At 38.3% G+C, this 23,699-nt stretch overlaps 1 protein-coding gene across 1 annotated transcript in view; it reads left to right on the top strand.

Moving 5' to 3' along the window:
* The window catches only part of SMIM14 (small integral membrane protein 14), a 69,801-nt gene that overhangs the window by 15,981 nt on the left and 30,121 nt on the right, over positions 1 to 23,699 (top strand). The window contains exon 2 of the mRNA XM_067735749.1: positions 10,179 to 10,288. Within this exon, the coding sequence (XP_067591850.1) occupies positions 10,214 to 10,288 (75 nt within the window). The 5' untranslated portion in view covers positions 10,179 to 10,213. The remainder of the gene's footprint in view (positions 1 to 10,178; positions 10,289 to 23,699) is intronic.

Below are 23,699 nucleotides of genomic sequence, written 5' to 3'. Positions count from 1 at the left end.
TTTTTTTAGAAGTGAATTTTAAAAAAAATTTATTCATTTTTGGCTGCTCTGGGTCTTCACTGCGGCGCACAGACTCTTTGTTATGGCGAGCAGGCTTCTCTAGTTGCGGCACGCAGGCTCTGGAGTACACGGGCATAGTAGTTGTGGCTCGTGGGCTTAGTTGCGGTATGGGATCTTAGTTCCCTGACCAGGGATTGAACGTGGGCCTCTTGCATGGGGAGCATGGAATCTTAACCACTGGACTGGACCACCAGGGAAGTCCCCAAAGTTTACATTTTAATTTGCATTTATTTGATTTACTTAGGGTGACCTTTTAAAATGTTTGTTAATTAGCTGTAGCACCTCTTTTGGGAATTATCTTTTCCTTGGTCTTTACCTATTTTAAATATTTTTTAGAGACTTTCTTGGCTATTTTAACTCTTTTGTCTCATAGACTTAAGAGATTTATTTACCATTTTGCTTACTGGCCCTTCATTTTTTTTTTTAATTAATTAATTAATTTATTTATTTTGGGCTGTGTTGGGTCTTCGTTTCTGTGCGAGGGCTTTCTCTAGTTGCAAGCGGGGGCCAGTCTTCATCGCAGTGCACGGGCCTCTCACTATCGCGGCCTCTTTTGTTGCGGAGCACAGGCTCCGGATGCACAGGCTCGGTAATTGTGGCTCACGGGCCCAGCCACTCCATGGCATGTGGGATCTTCCCAGACCAGGGCTCGAACCCGTGTCCCCTGCATTAGCAGGCAGATTCTCAACCACTGCGCCACCAGGGAAGCCCCTGGCCCTTCATTTTTAATCATCTTCAGGGTTTTGTCTTTTATTCAGATCTCATGACCACATCATTCATAGTCCTGTTGTATTCTTTTAAAATTTTTTCCTCCTTCTGTTACATTTACCTACGTATATGATAAGGAAATTTGCTAGCTGTTGGTAAAGCAAGAAGTAAACAAGTAAGGCTATTTTAGGTAAAAGTCATGTAATGGTAGTTCCATTCCAAATTAATGTGAGAACTATTGTGGGTTAATCTAGCATAATTTAGCAATAATCTAGGATTATTTGCTTTAAAAATTCATGACTGATTCTCCCAAGCATTTTATGTTAAAAGTACTTTTAAAATATTTACTATTTTGCAGTGTGTTACAAAAAACCCATTTCAACCCATTTGAAAATTACTTTTATAATCTTGAAACCTATGTTGACATTTTATTATATTTTGGGAATTTTTGTTATCCCTAGGTATTTGTAAAATACTTTCTTTTAAAAAAGCATAATTTATTTTAAAGAAGAAACTTAGGAGATAACAGCTTCTTACAAAGATATATCCCAAACCAAATATTTACTTCTGTAAGAGGAACCAAGATGAACTTGCACACACACATACAAATGTATTAATGCTTTCCCCCCTAAATCTTTAATGGCTGGAAGACTTTTTTTTAACTTCATGTTAGTCCTTAACACATATGGCAACAACAAATAGCTCTAAAATAAAAGCTGAAGTAAAAGTGTCAAAAAAAAAATCCAGGGTTTATGTTTATCCTTCAGTTCTTCTAGCTTGTCCTTGGAAGAAGTTAGTAAGTTAAAGCATTAAAGAAAATGAAAATACTCTCCAATTAATATTTCACATTGTCATTGGATGTTATTTCCAATTGCTCTCTTGTGATTTTAGATCTATTATTCTGTGATTTGCAGTTCTGTTAACTTTTTAGTTAATAGTCTGATAGATATTTAAATAGAAAAATTTGTCAAAAGAGACCCTTATAAATCTGGGTTTGGAGCCATCTAGAAGAAAGGGAAGCAAATAATGTATAACAAGTTCTCAATCTTACTATGACATAATGGACTAATACTCAGTAATACAAAGAGCTCCTAAAATCAACTAGACAAAAAGAGTTTGAAAAAGAAGAAATACAGATGCCAATAAACTTGAAAAGATGTGCAGCCTCATTAGATAGAAAATAAAAGCAATGAGACATATTTTGGGGGTCTGACATTCTGGCAAAAATTTTTTTTAATGTTATAGCCATATATTATTATACTATTAGTGATAGTAATAATGTATGTAATTACGATGCTATGCAATTCGTGATATGTACTATGTGCTATTGATAGAAATAAAATTGGTAAAGGCTTTTTGTGAATGCCCTTAGACCTAGAGATTTCATTTTTTTGTACTTAGTCCTACAAAAATATGGGCACAAAGATGTTTGTTGCAACATTATGTTAACAAAAATGTTGGAAAGGCCCTAAGTTATCTCTACTAAAGGAATGCTAAAATTGTATGTTTGTGTTTTGGAGTATTATGTAACCATTAAAAAGAATGAAGTAGAGCTTTATATATTGGAAGGTCTCCAAGACTTTTTATGTTATAAAAAAGCAAGTTGCAGAACATGTATAGTATGATCTCATAAAACCTACTAAAATGATGGATATAAATACATATAAAAAGACCTGAAAGTATTCACACCTGGCTGTTAACTATGGTACCTCTTGGGAAAGGGAGTAGAATTGGGGAGAGAGGAATGGGAAGGTTGGCATTCGTCATTTTACTCTCTGTGCTTCTAGGGATACCACTGATACTAAATATATAACACTGGTAATGTTGCTGTTTTACAAATATTTGCTACTAAGAGTATTTGGCCTAATCAAGAACCACTTTTGAGAAGTTTATTTCCCAAGGAATCAATCCTGTATATAATAAGCATGCAGTTCCATGGCATAATCCTAGAAAACACAGTAGTAGAACTACAGTATCTACTTTTCTACCTTTTCCAAAGTTATAAATAGGCAGTTAAGTTTGACTCCCCAAAGATGAAATAAGGTAGGTTAAACCCACCCAGCATGAGCTGGAGAGTTTAAGGTTCTATCGGCAGGTAATGAATTGGTTAACAGCACTGGAAAATTCCTTCAGCACATACAGAAACAGGGTGACTCAACTGACTTATTACAGCTGAACTCTACCAGGAAAGGTTTGTTAGTTGTAGTTGAAGGAAGAAATGACCTGGATCTGAGGGATATGGGGAATTAATTGCATTTGCCCTCCCAAGATACAGAGTGGATTATTTTACTGCTTTCCTGTGCTAAGAGTTGTTTAGGAGTGGATGGTTTGAGAGCTTTAGATGTATTTTGTCCTTTATGCTGCATAGAAAGTCATCTGTAAACTGTTGCTTAATCTACCCCCAGAGTCAGATTGCTATCACAAATATTCATTATACTGGGAAAATACTGATAAGTTAAATACTTATTATGGAAAATCTTAAAACAGAAAAAAGTAGAAATGTATAAAAGCTCTCCTGTACCTATCACTCAACTTCAATAATTATCAACTCAAGGCCAGTTTTATTTCTTCTATGCCTGTATTTACTTCCCTCTCTCCTCTCCAGGATTATTTTGAACTTTTTCAGTGCACTATTCTTATTTTTATGACTTAGGCCTTTTGTGACCAATTGGAATAAAGCTGGTTGTCTTCAAGGGTCAGACCCATGTCTTTGACATTATTTAGCATTGTTCTCACATTAGGGATATATATCGAGGAGGTGAATAACTCCTCTGAAACATGAAAAGCAAAAGCATTGTTTTAAGTTACTTTCTATCAAAAGCCTCTTCTAGGCTGATTTACCAGAATTCTGACTCAGTAACCCGGTTTTGTCTTACTCAGGATAGAGCAGCTTCTTAATGTCTTTGGACACCAAAGGATTTAAATGTGGGGTGGGATTGGGTGAGTTTTTTGCTCTAGTGCTTAGCTGGTGGTGTGCATTGACACTTGCTCTGAGGTCCGAGCCAAAAGAGGACTTTCCATTCTGTTTTTTTAAAAAGTAATTTTAAAGTAGAGACTATTAACTGAAAACTGTATAGTACTTAAAACAGCTCAAGTTTACATGCAAAAAGTTCCACAGAAGCATAGCACTATTGAGCAATATCCTTTTTATAAATGCATTTTCTCATTTTACTGGAGGCTAATTAAGACCAACAGATACTTTAAATTCTAGCTGATATACATGTTCCTGGCATATATAGATACAGAGAAAATAAACATTGTCCAAAATTCAAAAATATTTATTCATTGCTATGGCTTAAGCAATGAGGGAGGTGTTTAGAGACAGAGTGATGACTAAAATAGGTTCCTGCCTCCAAGCTGTATTTTTTTTGGGGGGGGGGCAGTGGTAGTGGTGGAATCTAATTTTGTAAGTCAAATGGATTAAAAAGAGACTTAAAATGCCTGTTTTACAATTTTTATGGGTGATAAAAACAAGTCTCCTTTTATAAAAGTCTGTTTGCTAGTACTTTGCATTTCTGTGTCCAGGGGCTATAGAACTGGATAGACATTGGGCATTTTAGTACTTGAATTTTATTTTAAAAAAACTTAGGACTGTATCTTTTAATTTCAACCAACATTTTAGTGGCCTGGCAAGGCATTGAGAGGGAGGAAGGACCAGTATCTGTAAGTGGACACTTGCACATGTCCACACCCAGCACAGTCTGAGCCCTTGTTTCCGTATGGACAGTTTGAAAAAACAATTGAGAAAGACTTTCAGGGGTGAACTTTATCTACATATAAGGGTAAATTATATATTTTTTCAGGGTTTTCTGTGTTGGGATGTACAGTCAGTTGTCTAACATGAAGGCTTATCAATTAAAAAAAAAAAGTGTGGAAACAGAGTGGCCTCAGACAAAACTGTGAAGTAGTCAGAGTTTGTGTTTGGTATTTCCTACCTTCTGGAGAGTAAAACTCTCCAGCTTAGGTTGCCTGCAACTCCACTTCCTTCCCCTTCCAATCCCACCTGCCCTTAACTCAGGCAAGAAGATATTAGATGGAAAGTAGGATTTCCCTGACTGTTCTGCAACTAGATTTCACCTCAGCGTATCTTGGATGTTTCCCCAAATCATCACATAGAAATTTGACTCATTCTTTTTAACAGCTGTATAGGATTTCAGGTACTCATACTATTGTTTATTTAATTAGAGCTACATAAATAAACACTTAGAATTACCATTTTTTGCTCTTATAAAAAGTGTTGCAGTGACCATTCTTATACAAAAATTTTGCATGCTTATTTGGATATGGATATCTAAGTTATCTACATAAATTTTCCAATTTTCTGATAAAAGTGTTTAGATTTGCACTTCTTCCATTTTGTATTTGCTTATTGGCTCTGTTTTCCTGTGGACATGCTCTTTGCTCCTTTTTTTCTGTTAGATTGCCATTTTCATATTGATTTTTCAGTTATCTGTAAATTAAGGAAATTAACCCTGAGATGTGTTGAAGTTTTTTTTTTTTTTAAAGTTCTTTGTCTTTTTATTTTACAGTATATTTTTGGCTTATAGAAACTATATCATTTTTGGCTGTCAAAATGATTGATCCTTTATAGGTTCTTGGATTTATGTTCTTCTACATGTATCCCAGTGGTCTTCTTGTAGTTATACACTTGTGACTTTTTTAATTAAATTTTTTCCATATTTTAAAAGTTTTAATATATAAGTACATAGTCATTATAAGAAATGTTTAAAAATTGACAAAATGAATGGCTGTCCCCCAAATTATATTCTCTCCCCCAGAGCTAACCGCTAATTAAGTTTGATGTATTTTCTTCCAGTCCTTTTGTATGCATCATACTTTAGTTTAAAAAACTAGACAACTATTCCACCATTTCTGAATAGTTATGGTTTAAGATGGCACCTTTATCATATTCTAAATTCTAAATAGTCCATGGTTTAAAATAGCACCATTTTAGAAACACAGCTGAAGATTTTGGCTCTGATTTTTACTAAGAAATTTCAGACAGTAGACTAGGAAATTTTTCAGAGTGACAATATGTATAAAATCAAACCTTTGGATATGTAATCTCTCACAGAAAACTATATTTCAGATTATTACACCTACCTGTGTCATATGTACAACACTGTAGTCCTTTGAAGTTCATGTTTTCTGGAATAAATGACTTTAATTTTCTTGTCCATAAATAACAAATAAGTAATTCTTAAAAGATTCAAATAACAAAGGAACATATATGATTCCATTTATATGAATTGTTTGTAATAGGCAAATTCATGGAGACAGAAAGCAGGTTAGTGGTTAACTAGGGCTGGGAGGAAGAGAGGGAAGTGAGGAGTGATTGCTAATGGGTATAGGTCTTGTTTTGGAGTGATGAAATGTTCTACAATTGTGGTGATGGTTGCACAGTTCTGTGAATACACTAAATATTGATTAGTACACTTTCAGTGTCTGAACTGTATAGTAGGTGATTTATCTCAAAGAAATTGTTATAAAATATCTAAGTAAGACATGTATATAGATATAACAATAGTAAATATTTGAAGAATAACTTTTATAAATATTCCAAAAATAAATAACTAAAATAAAACAGACCTTTACACATTATACATTCTGCTAAAATCATGGCGTCCGTTTGTCAGCATTCTTTTCTGATCCATTGCTCTAGTTGACTATTTCTGTGTGTGGCCTCATTTAAAAAAATCACTCATACATCTAGAATTTGTTTTGGTATAAGGAATGAGGGTAAGGAGTCAGCTTTCCCCAATACCATTTATGGAATAACTTGTCTTCCCCCCCAGTGATTTGATGTGCTGTCCTCAACCTATAAATTTCTATAATGGACGTCATCATCACTGACCTATTGAAGGAGCATTTTGACTAGGCTCCCTATGTTGTCTTTAGCTTCTTTACTGTCAGTTTTCCATAGTGCAACCAAAGTGATGTTTTAAAAACACACAGGCATTAAACCTTATGGACTTCACATTGATCTTTGGATGAAGCCCTAATCTTGAACATCGCCTGGAAAGCTGTGTGTGGCCTGGCCCATTGACCTCTCTGGTCTCATTTCAGACCATTCTTCTTGTTGTCTGGATTGCTGTCTGAATTCCAGCACGTCGCGGCTTTCTTTCAGTTCCTTCATCAGGTTATACTCTTACTCACTACAGGGTCTTGCACTGCTCTTTACTTTGTGTCTAGAATGCCTCCAGCCCTAGATCCCCATACCTTCCACTTCGACCTTACCCTATTGTATTCCAGTGCATCCTTCCACTTTCAACTCAGCATTAACTTCTTTAGTAAAATCTTCCTAACTCCCTAGATAAATTTAGAATGTGTATATACTCTATAGGCACCTTTTATCTTTTGTTTTTAAAGTAAGAGCTTTATTGAGATATTCACATACCACACAGTGCACCGTTTAAAGTGTACAGTGGTTTTTAGTACATTCATGGAGTTGTGTGACCATCACCATAATCAATTTTAGAACATTTTCTTCACTCGAGAGGAAAGCCTGTACCAATTAAGCAGTCAGTCCCCATTTCTCCTCAAGCCCCTCAGTCCTGGATAACCACAATGATTTTTTTTTTATTGTGATAAAACATACATAAATTTCACCTTTTTAACCATTTTTTGAAGTCTGTAATTTAGTGGCATTACATTCACAGCATTGTACAACTATCTCCACTATCTGTTTCTAAAACTTTATCACACCAAACTCTTAAGTTATTACTTATTAAGCAATAACTCCCCATTCTGCTCTCCTCCAGGTCCTGGCAACCACAATTCTACTTTGTCTATATGAATTTGCCTATTCTAGATATTTCATATAAGTGGGATCATATGAGTCCTTTTGTGTCTACTTATTTCACTTAGCATAATGTTTTCAAGGCTCATCTGTGTATCAGAACTCCATTAATTTTTATGACTGAATAATATTCTATTGTATGTATATACTGCATTTTGTTTATCCATTCATCAGTTAATGGACATGTGAGTTGTTTCTACTTTTTGGCTGTTATGAATAATGCTGTTATGAACACTTAGCATACAAGTATCTGTTTGAGTCCCTGTTTTCAAATCTTTGGAGACAAATAGCTAGAAGTGGAATTGTTGGGTCATTGATAATTCTTATGCTTAACTTCAGGAGCCATCAAACTGTTTTCCTGAAAGGCCATTTAGGAGGTTTCTAATTTCTCCACATTATTTATTTCCTTTTTTAAATTAAAGTCAAAAATAAATAAATAAGTAAATAAAATTAAAGTCACCCTAATAGGTGTGAAGTGATATCTCATTGTGTTTTGTTTTAAAATATTTATTTATGGCTGTGTTGGGTCTTCGTTGGCTGTCCACGGGCTTTCTCTAGTTGCGACGAGTGGGGTCTACTACTGTTCGTTGCAGTGTGCGGGCTTCTCATTGCGGTGGCTTCTCTTGTTGCAGAGCACGAGCTCTAGGTGTGCGGGCTTCAGTAGTTGTGGTGCATGAGCTCAGTAGTTGGGGCTCGCGGGCTGTAGAGCGCAGGCTCAGTAGTTGTGGCACACGGGCTTAGTTGCTCTGCGGCATGTGGGATCTTCCTGGAACAGGGCTTGAACCCGTGTCCCCTGCATTGGCAGGCGGATTCTTAACCACTGCACCACCAGGGAAGCCCTGCATTGTGTCTTCGTTGCTGCACGTGGGCTTTCTCTAGTTTTGGCGAGCAGGGGCTGCTCTTCGATGTGGTGCGCAGGCTTCTTATTGCGGTGGCTTCTTGTTGTGGATCATGGGCTCTAGGTGCGTGGGCATCAGTAGTTGTGTTATACGGGCTCAGTAGTTGTGGCTTGCAGGCTCTAGAGCACAGGCTCAGTAGTTGTAGCACACGGGCTTACTTGCTCCATGGCATGTGGGATCTTCCTGGACCAGGGCTCGAACCCGTGTCCCCTGCATCGGCAGGTGAATTCTCAACCACTGCACCACCAGGGAAGCCCCCTTTGTCCATTTTTAAATTGAGTTGCTTTTGTTATTGAGTTAGAGGGGTTCTTTTTGTAGTCTGGACATTAAGCCATTGTCAGATATATGATTTGCAAATATTTTCTCTCATTCTGTGTGCTGTTTTTTCCAGTCTTTTGGTCCATTTATCTTTTATAACATTTACAAGTTTGCATTTATAATTTTTAAAATATTTAGATTAATATCTGTCTCCACTATTAGAATGTGAACACCCTTAGGGTAAAGACTGTATCAGTTTTTGCTCACTTTTATATTGCTAATGCCTAGCACAGGTGCTAAATATTTTTTGAATGAATGAAGGTCTTTTAAGTTAATTTACGAGTTCCACTGATCGCCTATTCCATCTTAAATATCTGTAGTACTCCATCTTGTTACTCTTATTTTTCAAAATCTTCCCAGCTATTTCCTGGCTTTTACCATGTTCATTCATGTAAATTCATGCCCCTCCTGCCCCCCACATTGGTATCATTTTAGATAACTCATTTTTTTCTTTTAGAGGGCTTTCTTGGTAGGATAAAGGCTGCAGAGTTGCCATAGTCAGCTTAGGCTGTTATAGTAAAATAGCACAGACTGAGTGGCCTAAACCAGCGGTCCCCAACCTTTTTGCACCAGGGACCAATTTCATGGAAGATAATTTTTCCACGAGGGATGGGGAGGGATGGTTCAGGTGGTAATGTGAGCCATGGGGAGTGGCAGATGAAGCTTAGCTCACTCACCGGCCACTCACCTCCTGCCATGCGGCCTGGTTCCTAACAGGGCGTGGACCAATAGCCGTCCTGGGGGTTGGGGACCTCTGGCTTAAACAACAAACATTTATTTCTCACAGTTCTGGATTCTGGGAGGCCCGTGATCAAGGCATTGGCAGATTCAGTGTCTGGTGAGGAATCTCTTCCTACTTTGTAGATGGATGCCTTCTTGCTGTATCTTCACATGTTAAAGAGAAAGAGATATCAGTCTCTTCTTTAAGGGCACTAATCACATTTATAAGGGCTCCACTCTCATGACCTCATTACCTCCCAAAGGCCCTGCCTCCACATACCATCCCCTTGGGGATTAAGGCTTCAACATACGAATTTTAGTGGGGACACATTCAGTCCATAGCAGTACTGGGGCTAACAAAGTTTAAGGATTTGGTAATTAAGCAGAGTAGGGCTCTAGTATCATCAGCTTCACAGATGGGGCCAGTATAGAGTATCTGAAGACATTTGCATTTACAGGAAATCAGTTTGATGGTAAAGTGGTAGCCAACCATTTGTGTAGATTCATAATTCATATGATTAGTAATAAATTCATATATTTAAGTCATTAATAAATATGAACTATACTTAATTTAAGAAAACTATTATGAATCTATACATACATGAATTCTTTATAGTTCAAGAGAAAGAGTAATTCTGAATAGTAGTCTTATGATATTTTTTCCTTCCTCCTAGATTTAAACAGTCAAGTTAAATCAAGCTGGGTAATCATGGCAGAAGGTGGATTCGATCCCTGTGAATGTGTTTGCTCTCATGAACATGCGATGAGAAGGCTGATCAATCTGGTGAGATGAACAGAACAGTCCTATTCAGAACTCAACTGTACCGCTCTGTCTTGTTTTTGGGAGCATGTTGTTTATTGGAAGATTTTCATCTGATGGGCACTAAAAATTATTTCATAATTGAAATTCCACAGTGGTTTAAGTCATAATGGTTAAAATGCTTGCCAGCAGTTCTTTTATTAGAGATAAAAACAGATTGCTGTCTTTATTTATGGTAGATGTTTGTTGGCGAAATTCACCATCATGGGTGGGAAACACATTTGTGTAAAGGCTTTTCTGTTCCGTATTTTTTTTTTTGGCCACACCATGTGGCACATGGGATCTTAGTTCCCTGACCAGGGATCGAACTGACACTCCCTGCATTGAAGTGCAGAGTCTTAACCACTGGACCGCCAGGGAAGTCCTCTGTTCTGTATTAATGCATATGATTTTTGGCTATACGGAGCTTGTTTACCTGATAAACTGCTATGAAGTCACACTTTCTCTTATGGTATAGTTCAAATCCTACTCCAACAAATGGCATGACAATAAAAATTTCTATAGTTTATTTCCAGATCCAAATCAATTATTTGACAGAGGCAGATTTCTGAAAAACAGGGTTTGAGTGTAGTGAGATTTCAACTGTAGGTTTTTATAGACTTTTTTTTTTTTTTTTTTTTTTTTTGCTGTACGTGGGCCTCTCACTGTTGTGGCCTCTCCCGTTGCGGAGCCCAGGCTCTGGACGCACAGGCTCAGCGGCCATGGCTCATGGGCCTAGCCACTCCGCGGCATGTGGGATCTTCCCGGACCGGGGCACAAACCCGTGTCCCCTGCATCGGCAGGCGGACTCTCAGCCACTGCGCCACCAGGGAAGCTCCTTTATAGACTTTTACAGCTTAAATACAGGGCTGTTTATGTACTGTACTTTATACTTTTTATATACAAAGGAAACATTTGACCATTATTAACAGTAAAGTACAATTGACCCTTGAACAGCATAGGTTTGAACTCTCAGGGTCCACTTACATGTGGATTTTTTTTCAATAGTAAATACTGCAGTACTACACCATCTGCAGTTAGTTGAATCCAAGGATGTAGAACTGCATATTTGGAGGAATTGCGTTTACTGAGGGCTGACTATAAGTTACATGCGGATTTTCAACTGTATGGCGGGTTAGCGTCCCTAACCCCTTCGTTGTTCAAGGGTCAACTGTATATTATTATTATGTTATACATTATAACAACATTTTGCTGTTTTAAAATACTCTTGTACCGGGGTATATTATTATAGGCCAGTTAATAAAGGCAGGTACAAACATTTGCTGGAATACTTGAATAAGCAAGTTTTCTGCTCACTCATGGTCTGTGTACAGTGATCAGAAGTACATTGATTGTGAATGATGTTCCTTCGAGAATTAGCATATACTAGGACTTACGATCCTTAAGAATGCCTTAGAGGGATAGAAACAAACTAAGAATTTATAAATTAAATCAGACACTTATGAGTATAGAAATAAAATGGCAATGTCATATCTCTGGTAATTGATGTAAAAATAGATTAATCTGAGAAGAGTTTAAAAAATATTTTCTCCCGTTTATGAAGTTTGAGCTGATAGTTTTTAATGTCTTATTTCAATCAAACATAAGGCAAATTTTTTTCAAATTACTCTGATATTAGGAACAAAAAATAGACTTGTAATTTAATTGTGGTAAAATTTCCCAGTAGATTAGTTTTTAATAAGGGCTACTACCTCTTTTTATTTCTTAATATAGTATTTTTTATTTTTAACATGCTTTATTCTATTAGCTTTGCTGCTTTTTAAGAGATGACTAAAACTAAGCCCTACTTTTTTAGGATTCCCTGTACACTTTACTTTAGTAGGTTGTCAAGGAAGCCATGTTTAGCTTTTTCTTTCTTTTTCTAATGGGCACACTAATTCATGCTTGATGGGACGTTACTTATAGCATTCTTGGTTTGAAATACTTCGTAATTGTGTGAAAATAGATTTTAGATTTTTACAGATCTTTTAAAAGTCCACATTTTTTAGTGTAGGGTGGATATTTTCACACAATATAAATTACTGATGGATGATCCCCTTATGTATAACATGCTGATAGCAGTATTGAAGATTCCAGAGGGAAGAGAAACTCATTTGGGGAAACTTGAGGATTTTAATGATTTTTTTTATGGTTAGCTCATTAGTTGTATGTTGGGTTGCAATTTTTGTTTTGCCTGTTCTGTGGAAATAGATGGGCTTTGCCAAGGGATATATTCAGCTTAGAAGCAGTTAAGATTTTACCATTAGTTCCTTTCCATTTTAATAAAGTTCTGTTCATTCACAATTTAAAACTAATTTATTTTCCTGATTTAGTAATGATTTCAGTTAAGGTTCTTCACTATAAGTAATAGTTTTAGGTGATTTAAGCAGAAAAGGACATATTAAAAAAATATTATGTGGCTCACATTGGCTAACCTGGCATGGAAAATGGATAGGATCAAAGGGAATGTAAATGCCAAAACGAGCCCATGCTCCAAAACAGCCCAGCCAAAAAGCGGCTGCTCCTGAATTCCAGACTTTTGTGTATCCAACTGTTGATGCAACATCTCCATTTGGACAAATAGTAGACATTTTGTACTTGATGTGTGCATAACTGAACTTTTCTTGTCCCCAACCTTATACTTCTGTCTTCTCTATTTTTTTTTTTCCTTTTGGCCACTCCATGAGGCTTAGTTCCCCGACCAGGGATTGAACCTGGGCCACGGCAGTGAAAGCACCGAGTCCTAATCACTGGACCGCCAGGGAGTTCCCTGTCTTCTCTATTCACTCCATTATTCTGGTTGCTCAGGCAGCAGCTTTTGTGTCATCTTTTACTCTGTTCTTTCAACCCCATGGCTAATGCAGAACCAAATCCCTTTGGCTCAACCTTAAAAATATATATCCAGAATCCAGCCATTTCTCACACCTCCAGTGAAACACCCTGGTCTAACCTACCATCATCTCTTGCCTAGGTTATTGAAATTAGCCTCCTTGTTGGTCTCCTTGCTTCTACCCTCTTGCCATCTCCATTTTCTTCAACTTTAGTCTCACTACAGGAGTTGAAATGATCTATTTCCGATAAGTCAGGTAATGTTCCTCCTTTCCTCAAAATTCTGCAGTAGTTCCCCATGACACTCATAGTGGAAAAAAAAACAAAATTTATGTGGCCCTATGTGATCTGTCCCCCTTCACTCCCCTGGTTCCCGTTTGCTCACTTTGTTCTACCGTTTCTGGCTGCCTTGCCACTCCTGAAAATACAGGTCACATACAAAGGATCAAGTGTCTAAATGGCTTTTAGACTTTTCAATAGCAAAACTGGAAGGCATTAGCACAGTGACTTTAAATTCTGAATGGAAATTATTACCAATCCATCATTCTATATCCAACCAAACTATCAAATAGGAGGAGAGTCTTCAAAATTCTTACCTCATGTACCTTTTCTTAGCTGGTTACTAGAGGATGAACTGTTTTTCACCAAGATGTAGGCATAAATCAAGAAAGAAGAGATTTCGAGTGTAGAAAGCAGTAGAGCCAGCATATGAGAGAGGCAAAAGTAATTTCCAAGGTGATGGTGAATGGAGATCCCAGGATAATGGTGAAGGGACATTCCAGGGTTATAGCTACCCACATGCTTTCTTGATAAAGGAAGCTGTTTGTATACCCTAACTGCTCACCCAGCCTAGTCCTTCATTAATAAATATGAACAGAAAAACAAGCAAAGAGTTGAAGAAAATAAAAGGACTACAATGTGGTCGCAGGTACAGCTACATTAGAAGACAAGATGAAATAGTTAGATCCTTCTAATATGAAAAGTCATTATGAATGTATAGCTATAAATGCAGACCCATACAAGTATGTTATGCTGTTCTTAAGTACCACCAGCAACATGATTTTTTGAAATGGTAAAGTTTCAAAGTCACCAAGTTTTCAAAGTCACCAAAGTCACCAAATTCTTGGTAGAGTCATAAACAAAACTAAGTATAGTCTTCCCTTGATTTAAATGTGAAAGTCCAGTTAAATTCCTCGATAATTCTGTGTCGAGTATAACCATCCAAAAAATACTTTGTGTTTTTCTTTGAAATGGAATTAGATTATATTATAGGCTCAAGTTTTTCACTTAGTGCATGTGTGGCAGGACCTTTGAAAGTTAGGGGGGATACAAGCCAGTCACAACAACCAAAGAACTGCCTCTCAGATATCCGTATGCCCTAGCACTGACGCATTTGAGAACCTTTGAATAGGGGGGAGAATTAGGGTTTATTTTAAAAAAAAAAAAAGAAAAAGGAAAACCAAGTAAGCTGAAGGCAGGCAGGAAGAAAGAAGAGAAGCATAGTTAATAGAAAGCATAAAGTAAAATATTATGTGTGAGTGGATTATACTTATTAATAGAGACAGGTTGGAGTTTTTAAATGCTGTTATTTATCAAGGGAGACAGACACTGAAAACAAAATCTCATAGATAAGTGATAAAAGGAGCAGGGGTGTAGGGGAAGCTGTCTCAAAAGAATGTGATATTCTTAATCTCAGACAAAATTAATTCAAAGCCAAAACAGTTGAACACAGGAATACTACTGACAAAAGAGAGAATCCATCACGTCTGGGACAAACTGTTTATGTCCCAAACAACAGAGAATGCAAAAACAATTAGAAATAAAAGAAGAAACATATTTTAGGAGTATCTGAGAAATGTTAGTGAAAGCCATAGAGATGCCTTTGCAGGTTAAGGTTAGAGTATGTGTAGGTCAGGATAATGTTTGTAAATGCATAGAAGAGGTTCCAGGGAATATATCTCAGATTCATAACAGTGGTTTTATTGGGGAGAGTTTGAAGGGAATGTAGGCACTATTTTAAACCCACAGAAATCCTCTGATGTCGATCCTCCTTTTACAAATTAGGACACTGAGGTTTTCCCAGGTATTGGAGCCGGCCAGGGAGTGGCAGAGGCACATTCGAGCTTGGCATTAGCTCCAGGCCCTGTGCTGTTTCTTCGGTACCATGATCTGCTCTGCTTCCTGTCGGTTTCCTTCAGGTACCTTAAAAAAAGCACTATATTTGCAGTCAAGGAGGCGGTAGAGGGATAGGAGAAAACTGTGGAAGAGAGACTCTTCACTGTATTTTTACCTTTTAAAACTATGAGAGTACATTACCTATTCAAATATTAACTTAAAAATAAAACTTTGTAAGCATCTTCAGAGGTATTATAAGCAGGACAGTTCTATAGAAAAACTAGTAATCACAGACTTTTTCCACTGAAGAATAAAATTTTTGAATGCACTGTTATGTGATTTGCAAAGAAAATATATTCTACCATGTTTAGCTTTTTAATAATTTTAATAAGACTGTATTCTCATCTTACCTTTGTTGATTTCTAAATTGGTACAATTTTTTCTCATGTTAAAAATTTGTATGTCTTCTAAGGCTAAATGGACATAAACAGCAATTCAAACTCCTTACTATTGCCTCACCAGTTCTATGTACATTTTGATTATTTAACTGCTAAGCTGTACCAGTACAAAGAATATAAATCTGATTTTCATGCATTTTATTGTATTGGGTTGATCAAAAAGTGCCTTTGGTTTTTAAGTAAAAATAAGAGACACGTTTTTCATTTTCACCAAGAACTTTATTGAACAATGTAGTTACCCTTTTGTTCCACTACCTTCTGTCATTTTTCAGCCAACTTCATACTTCCATCTTCTCAAAACTTTTTTTTTTATAAATTTATTTATTTATTTTTGGCTGTGTTGGGTCTTCATTGCTGTGCGCAGGCTTTCTCTAGTTGCAGCGAGTGGGGGTTACTCTTCATTGCGGTGCACAGGCTTCTCATTGCGGTGGCTTCTCCTGTTGCGGAGCACGGGCTCTAGGCGTGTGGGCTTCAGTCGTTGTGGCACATGGGCTCAGTAGTTGTGGCTCGCAGGCTTAGTTGCTCCGTGGCATGTGGAATCTTCCTGGACCAGGGCTTGAACCCGCGTCCCCTGCATTGGCAGGCGGATTCTTAACTACTGCACCACCAGGGAAGTCCTTTCCAAAACATATTATCTTTTTGAGCAAAGAACTGTTCCAGGTTCCTTTTACGGTCTTCCAGGGAATGGAAATTTTTTTCTATTAAGAGAATTTTGTAAAGACTGAAATAAATGGAAATTTGAAGGTTCAGTGTCTGGTGAATACGGCAGATGAATCAGAACTTCCCAGCCAAGCTGTAACAATTTTTGCCTGGTCATCAAAGAAACATGTGGTCTTGTGTTATCCTGATACAATATTATGCATTTTCTGTTGACTAATTCTGGATGTTTTTCGTCAAGTGCTGCTTTCAGTTGGTCTAATTTGGAGCAGTAGTTGTTGGAATTAATTGTTTGGTTTTCCGGAAGGAGCTTATAATAGAGGACTCCCTTGCAATCCCACCATATACACAATCCAACCTTCTTTGGATGATAACCAGCTTTTGGTGTGGTTGGTGGTGGTTCATTTCACTTGCCCCACCATCTCTTCTGTTCCACGTTATTGTACATTATCCACTTTTCCTCACCCATCACAATTTGTTTTAAAAACAACGTTTTCATTACGTTTCAAATGCAGAAATATGGTCAAGAAGGTTTTTTTCTGCTTGACTTAACGCAGAACCCAAACATCAAAGCGATTAACATAACCAAGCTGGTGCAGATGATTTTCAGTGCTTGATTTGGATATTTTGAGTATGTCGGCTATCTCCTGCGTGGTATAACGTTGATTGTTCTCAATTAATGTTTCAATTTGATCGCTATCAACTTCAACTTGTCTACCCGACCGTGGAGCATCGTCCAGTGAGAAATCTCCAGCGCGAAACTTCACAAACCACTTCTGACATGTTTGATCAGTCACAGCACCTTCTCCATACACTGCACAAAATCTTTTTTTGCATTTCAGTCGTTTTTACCTTTCTTGAAATAATAAAAGCATAATATGCCGAAACTGTTGCTTTTTTTCTTCCATCTTCAGTATTAAAATGGCTACACAGAAGTTCACCAGTTTTGATGTCTTTTTTTAAATGCACGTTGATATGAGAGCTGTCACATACAATCTAAAAAAATTGTTTCGAATGAAGTTAAAGACAACTAAGTACTACTAGAGCCATCTTAACGGAAAAGAACGAACGAACTTTTTGGCCAACCCAATATATCTGCAATATGGACTTTTAAAGCAAATGACTTTTAAAGCAAATGACAGTTCAAGGTTAGTAAGACTGCAGTACAAAGAATGCCCATTTTGGGGTGCTCATGACAAGTAAAGCTTTACTTATTCTATTGGCATGTTTCCTTCCTATGATTTAATTACACCCTTGGGTTACACAGGTATTAGACTGTTTTTAATGCAGTTGTATTTTGCCAGGTAAGTGTTTTGCCAGGATTTGTTTGCCAGGTTCTGTTTGTCTCAGGAATGTTCAGAAACATTAAAAAATGGAGGCATTATCTGACATTACAGGCATTTTTCTAACCTAATCTAATACTCTAATTAGAACTTTAATGTTTTACTCATTAAATACTGGCTAAGAAGACTTAAAGAGGTGGATAAGAATATACAGTGAGTCCCTTTCAATTAAAATCGGGTATCTTGGGAGACTTCCGGGAAGATGGTGGAAGAGTAAGACGCGGAGATCACCTTCCTCCCCACAGATACACCAGGAATACATCTACACGTGGAACAGCTCCTACAGAACACCTACTGAATGCTGGCAGAAGACCTCAGACCTCCCAAAAGGCAAGACACCCCCCACGTAACTGGGTAGGGCAAAAGAAAAAAGAATAAACAGAGACGGAAGGATAGGGACGGGTCCTGCACCAGCGGGAGGGAGCTCTGAAGGAGGAAAAGTGTCCACACACTAGGAAGCCCCTTCGCGGGCAGAGACTGCGGGTGGCGGAGCGGGGGAGCTTTGGAGCCGCGGAGGAGAGCACAGCAACAGGGGTGCGGAGGGCAAAGCGGAGAGATTCCAGCACAGAGGATCAGGGCCGACCGGCACTCAGCAGCCAAGAGGCTTGTCTGCTCACCCGCCGGGGCGGGCGGGGCTGGGAGCTGAGGCTCGGGCTTCAGTCAGAGCACCGGGGGAGGACTGGGGTTGGCACCGTGAACACAGCCTGCAGGACGTTAGTGCGCCGCGGCTAGCCGGGAAGGAGTCTGGGGAAAAGTCTGGACCTGCCGAAGAGGCAAGAGACTTTTTCTTCCCTCTTTATTTCCTCGTGCGCGAGGAGAGGGGATTAAGAACGCTGCTTCAAGGAGCTCCAGGGACGGGCGCGAGCCGTGGCTAAAAGTGCGGACCCCAGAGACAGACATGAGACGCTAAGGCCGCTGCTACCGCCACCCAGAAGCCTGTGTGCGAACACAGGTCACTATCCACACACCCTTCCGGGGAGCCTGTGCAGCCCGCCACTGCCAGGGTCCCGGGATCCAGGGACAACTACCCCGGGAGAACGCACGGCGCGCCTGAGGCTGACTCAACGTCACGCCGGCCTCTGCCGCCGCAGGCCCGCCCCGCACTCCGTGCCCCTCCCTCCCCCAGCCTAAGTGAGCCAGAGCTCCTGAATCAGCGGTTCCTTTAACCCTGTCCTGTCTGAGCAGAGAACAGACGCCCTCCGGCGACCTACACGCAGAGGCGGGTCCGAATCCAAAGCTGAGCCCCTGGGAGCTGTGAGAACAAAGAAGAGAAAGGGGAATCTCTCCCAGCAGCCAAAGAAGAAGCGGATTAAAGCTCCACCATCAACTTGATGTACCCTGCATCTGTGGAATACATGAATAGACAACGAATCATCCCAAATTAAGGAGCCGTGTGGATGAAAGGCTCTTGGTGCTGCAGCCAGGAGTTAGTGCTGTGCCTCTGAGGTGGGAGAGCCAACTTCAGGACACCGGTCCACAAGAGGCCTCCCAGCTGCACATAATATCAAACAGTGAAAATCTCCCAGAGATCTCTATCTCAACGCCAGCACCCAGCTTCACTCAACGACCAGCAAGCTACAGTGGTGGACATCCTATGCCAAACAACTAGCAAGACAGGAACACAACCCCACCCATTAGCAGAGAGGCTGCCTAAAATCACAATAAGTCCACAGACACCCCAAAACACACCACCAGATGTGGACCTGCCCACCAGAAAGACAAGATCCAGCCTCATCCACCAGAACACAGGCACTAGTCCCCTCCACCAGGAAGCCTACACAACCCACTGAACCAACCTTAGCCACTGGGGACAGACACCAAAAACAACAGGAACTACAAACCTTCAGTCTGCAAAAAGGAGACCCCAAACACAGTAAGATAAGCAAAATGAAAAGACAGAAAAACACACAGCAGATGAAGGAGCAAGATAAAAACCCACCAGACCTAACAAATGAAGAGGAAATAGGCAGTCTACCTGAAAAAGAATTCAGAATAATGATAGTAAAGATGATCCAAAATCTTGGAAATAGAATAGACAAAATGCAAGAAACATTTAACAAGGACCTAGAAGAACTAAAGGTGAAACGAACAATGATGAACAACACAATAAATGAAATGAAAAATACTCTAGATGGGATCAATAGCAGAATAACTGAGGCAGAAGAACGGATAAGTGACCTGGAAGATAAAATAGTGGAAATAACTAATGCAGAGCAGAATAAAGAAAAAAGAATGAAAAGAACTGAGGACAGTCTCAGAGACCTCTGGGACAACATTAAACGCACCAACATTCGAATTATAGGGGTTCCAGAAGAAAAAGAGAAAAAGAAAGGGACTGAGAAAATATTTTAAGAGATTATAGTTGAAAACTTCCCTAATATGGGAAAGGAAATAGTTAATCAAGTCCAGGAAGCACAGAGAGTCCCATACAGGATAAATCCAAGGAGAAATACGCCAAGACACATATTAATCAAACTGTCAAAAACTAAATACAAAGAAAACATATTAAAAGCAGCAAGGGAAAAACAACAAATAACACACAAGGGAATCCCCATAAGGTTAACAGGATCTCATTCAGATTTGATGGAGAAATTAAAACCTTTACAGACAAGCAAAAGCTGAGAGAGTTCAGCACCACCAAACCAGCTCTACAACAACTGCTAAAGGAACTTCTCTAGGCAAGAAACACAAGAGAAGGAAAAGACCTACAATAATGAACCCAAAACAATTAAGAAAATGGGAATGGGAACATACATATTGATAATTACCTTAAATGTAAATGGACTAAACGCTCCCACCAAAAGACACAGATTGGCTGAATGGATACAAAAACAAGACGCATATATTTGCTGTCTACAAGAGACCCACTTCAGACCTAGAGACACATACAGACTGAAAGTAAGGGGATGGAAAAAGGTATTTCATGCAAATGGAAACCAAAAGAAAGCTGGAGTAGCAATTCTCGTATCAGACAAAATAGACTTTAAAATAAAGACTATTAGAAGAGACAAAGAAGGACACTACATAACGATCAAGGGATCAATCCAAGAAGAAGATATAACAATTGTAAATTTTATGCACCCAACATAGGAGCACCTCAATACATAAGGCAAATACTAACAGCCATAAAAGGGGAAATCGACAGTAACACATTCATAGTAGGGGACTTTAACACCCCACTTTCACCAATGGACAGATCATCCCAAATGAAAATAAATAAGGAAACACAAACTTTAAATGATACATTAAACAATATGGACTTAATTGATATTTATAGGACATTCCATCCAAAAACAACAGAATACACATTTTTCTCAAGTGCTCATGGAACATTCTCCAGGATAGATCATATCTTGGGTCACAAATCAAGCCTTGGTAAATTTAAGAAAATTGAAATTGTATCAAGTATCTTTTCCGACCACAACGCTGTGAGACTAGATATCAATTACAGGAAAAGATCTGTAAAAAATACAAACACATGGAGGCTAAACAATACACTACTTAATAAAGAAGTGATCACTGAAGAAATCAAAGAGGAAATCAAAAAATACCTAGAAACAAATGACAATGGAGACACGACAACTCAAAATCTATGGGATGCAGCAAAAGCAGTTCTAAGAGGGAAGTTTATAGCAATAGAATCCTACCTTAAGAAACAGGAAATATCTCGAATAAACAACCTAACCTTGCACCTAAAGCAATTAGAGAAAGAAGAACAAAAAAAACCCAAAGTTAGCAGAAGGAAAGAAATCATAAAAATCAGATCAGAAATAAATGAAAAAGAAATAAAAGAAATGATAGCAAAGATCAATAAAACTAAAAGCTGGTTCTTTGAAAGGATAAACAAAATTGATAAACCATTAGCCAGACTCATCAAGAAAAAAAGGGAGAAGACTGAAATCAATAGAATTAGAAATGAAAAAGGAGAAGTAACAACTGACACTGCAGAAATACAAAAGATCATGAGAGATTACTACAAGCAACTCTATGCCAATAAAATGGACAACCTGGAAGAAATGGACAAATTCTTAGAAAGGCACAACCTTCCAAGACTGAACCAGGAAGAAATAGAAAATATGAACAGACCAATCACAAGCACTGAAATTGAAACTGTGATTAAAAATCTTCCAGCAAACAAAAGCCCAGGACCAGATGGCTTCACAGGTGAATTCTATCAAACATTTAGAGAAGAGCTATCACCTATCCTTCTCAAACTCTTCCAAAATATAGCAGAGGGAGGAACACTCCCCAACTCATTCTATGAGGCCACCATCACCCTGATACCAAAACCAGACAAGGATGTCACAAAGAAAGAAAACTACAGGCCAATATCACTGATGAACATAGATGCAAAAATCCTCAACAAAATACTAGCAAACAGAATCCAACAGCACATTAAACAGATCATACACCATGATCAAGTGGGGTTTATTCCAGGAATGCAAGGATTCTTCAATATACGCAAATCAATCAATGTGATACACCATATTAACAAATTGAAGGAGAAAAACCATATGATCATCTCAATAGATGCAGAGAAAGCTTTTGACAAAATTCAACACCCATTTATGATAAAAACCCTGCAGAAAGTAGGCATAGAGGGAACTTTCCTCAACATAATAACGGCCATATATGACAAACCCACAGCCAACATCGTCCTCAATGGTTAAAAACTGAAAGCATTTCCACTAAGATCAGGAACAAGACAAGGTTGCCCACTCTCACCACTCTTATTCAACATAGTTTTGGAAGTTTTCACCACAGCAATCAGAGAAGAAAAGGAAATAAAAGGAATCCAAATCGGAAAAGAAGAAGTAAAGCTGTCACTATTTGCAGATGACATGATACTATACATAGAGAATCCTAAAGATGCTAACAGAAAACTACTAAAGCTAATCAATGAATTTGGTAAAGTAGCAGGATACAAAATTAATGCACAGAAATCTCTGGCATTCCTATACACTAAGGATGAAAAATCTGAAAGTGAAATCAAGAAAACAGTCCCATTTACCATTGCAACAAAAAGAATAAAATATCTAGGAATAAACCTACCTAAGGAGACAAAAGACCTGTATGCAGAAAATTATAAGACACTGATGAAAGAAATTAAAGATGATACAAATAGATGGAGAGATATACCATGTTCTTGGATTGGAAGAATCAACATTGTGAAAATGACTCTAGTACCCAAAGCAATCTATAGATTCAATGCAACCCCTATCAAACTACCACTGGCATTTTTCACAGAACTAGAACAAAAAATTTCACAATTTGTATGGAAACACAAAAGACCCCGAATAGCCAAAGCAATCTTGAGAACGAAAAACGGAGCTGGAGGAATCAGGCTTCCTGACTTCAGACTATACTACAAAGCTACAGTAATCAAGACAGTATGGTACTGGCACAAAAACAAAAATATAGATCAATGGAACAGGATAGAAGGCCCAGAGATAAACCCACGCACATATGGTCACCTTATCTTTGATAAAGGAGGCAGGAATGTACAGTGGAGAAAGGACAGCCTCTTCAATAAGTGGTGCTGGGAAAACTGGACAGCTACATGTAAAAGTATGAGATTGGATCACTCCCTAACACCATGCACAAAGATAAGCTCAAGGTGGATTAAAGACCTAAATGTAAGGCCAGAAACTATCAAACTCTTAGAGGAAAACATAGGCAGGACACCCTATGACATAAATCACAGCAAGATCCTTTTTGACCCACCTCCTAGAGAAATGGAAATAAAAACAAAAATAAACAAATGGGACCTAATGAAACTGCAAAGCTTTTGCGCAGCAAAGGAAACCATAAACAAGACCAAACGACAACCCTCAGACTGGGAGAAAATATTTGCAAATGAAGCAACTGACAAAGGATTAATCTCCAAAATTTATAAGCAGCTCATGCAGCTTAATAACAAGAAAAACAAACAACCCAATCCAAAAATGGGCAGAAGACCTAAATAGACATTTCTCCAAAGAAGATATACAGACT

This window comes from Pseudorca crassidens, chromosome 4 (assembly GCF_039906515.1).
Source record: "Pseudorca crassidens isolate mPseCra1 chromosome 4, mPseCra1.hap1, whole genome shotgun sequence".
NCBI classification, from domain to species: domain Eukaryota; kingdom Metazoa; phylum Chordata; class Mammalia; order Artiodactyla; family Delphinidae; genus Pseudorca; species Pseudorca crassidens.
This window is presented reverse-complemented; position numbering and strand designations above follow the sequence as displayed.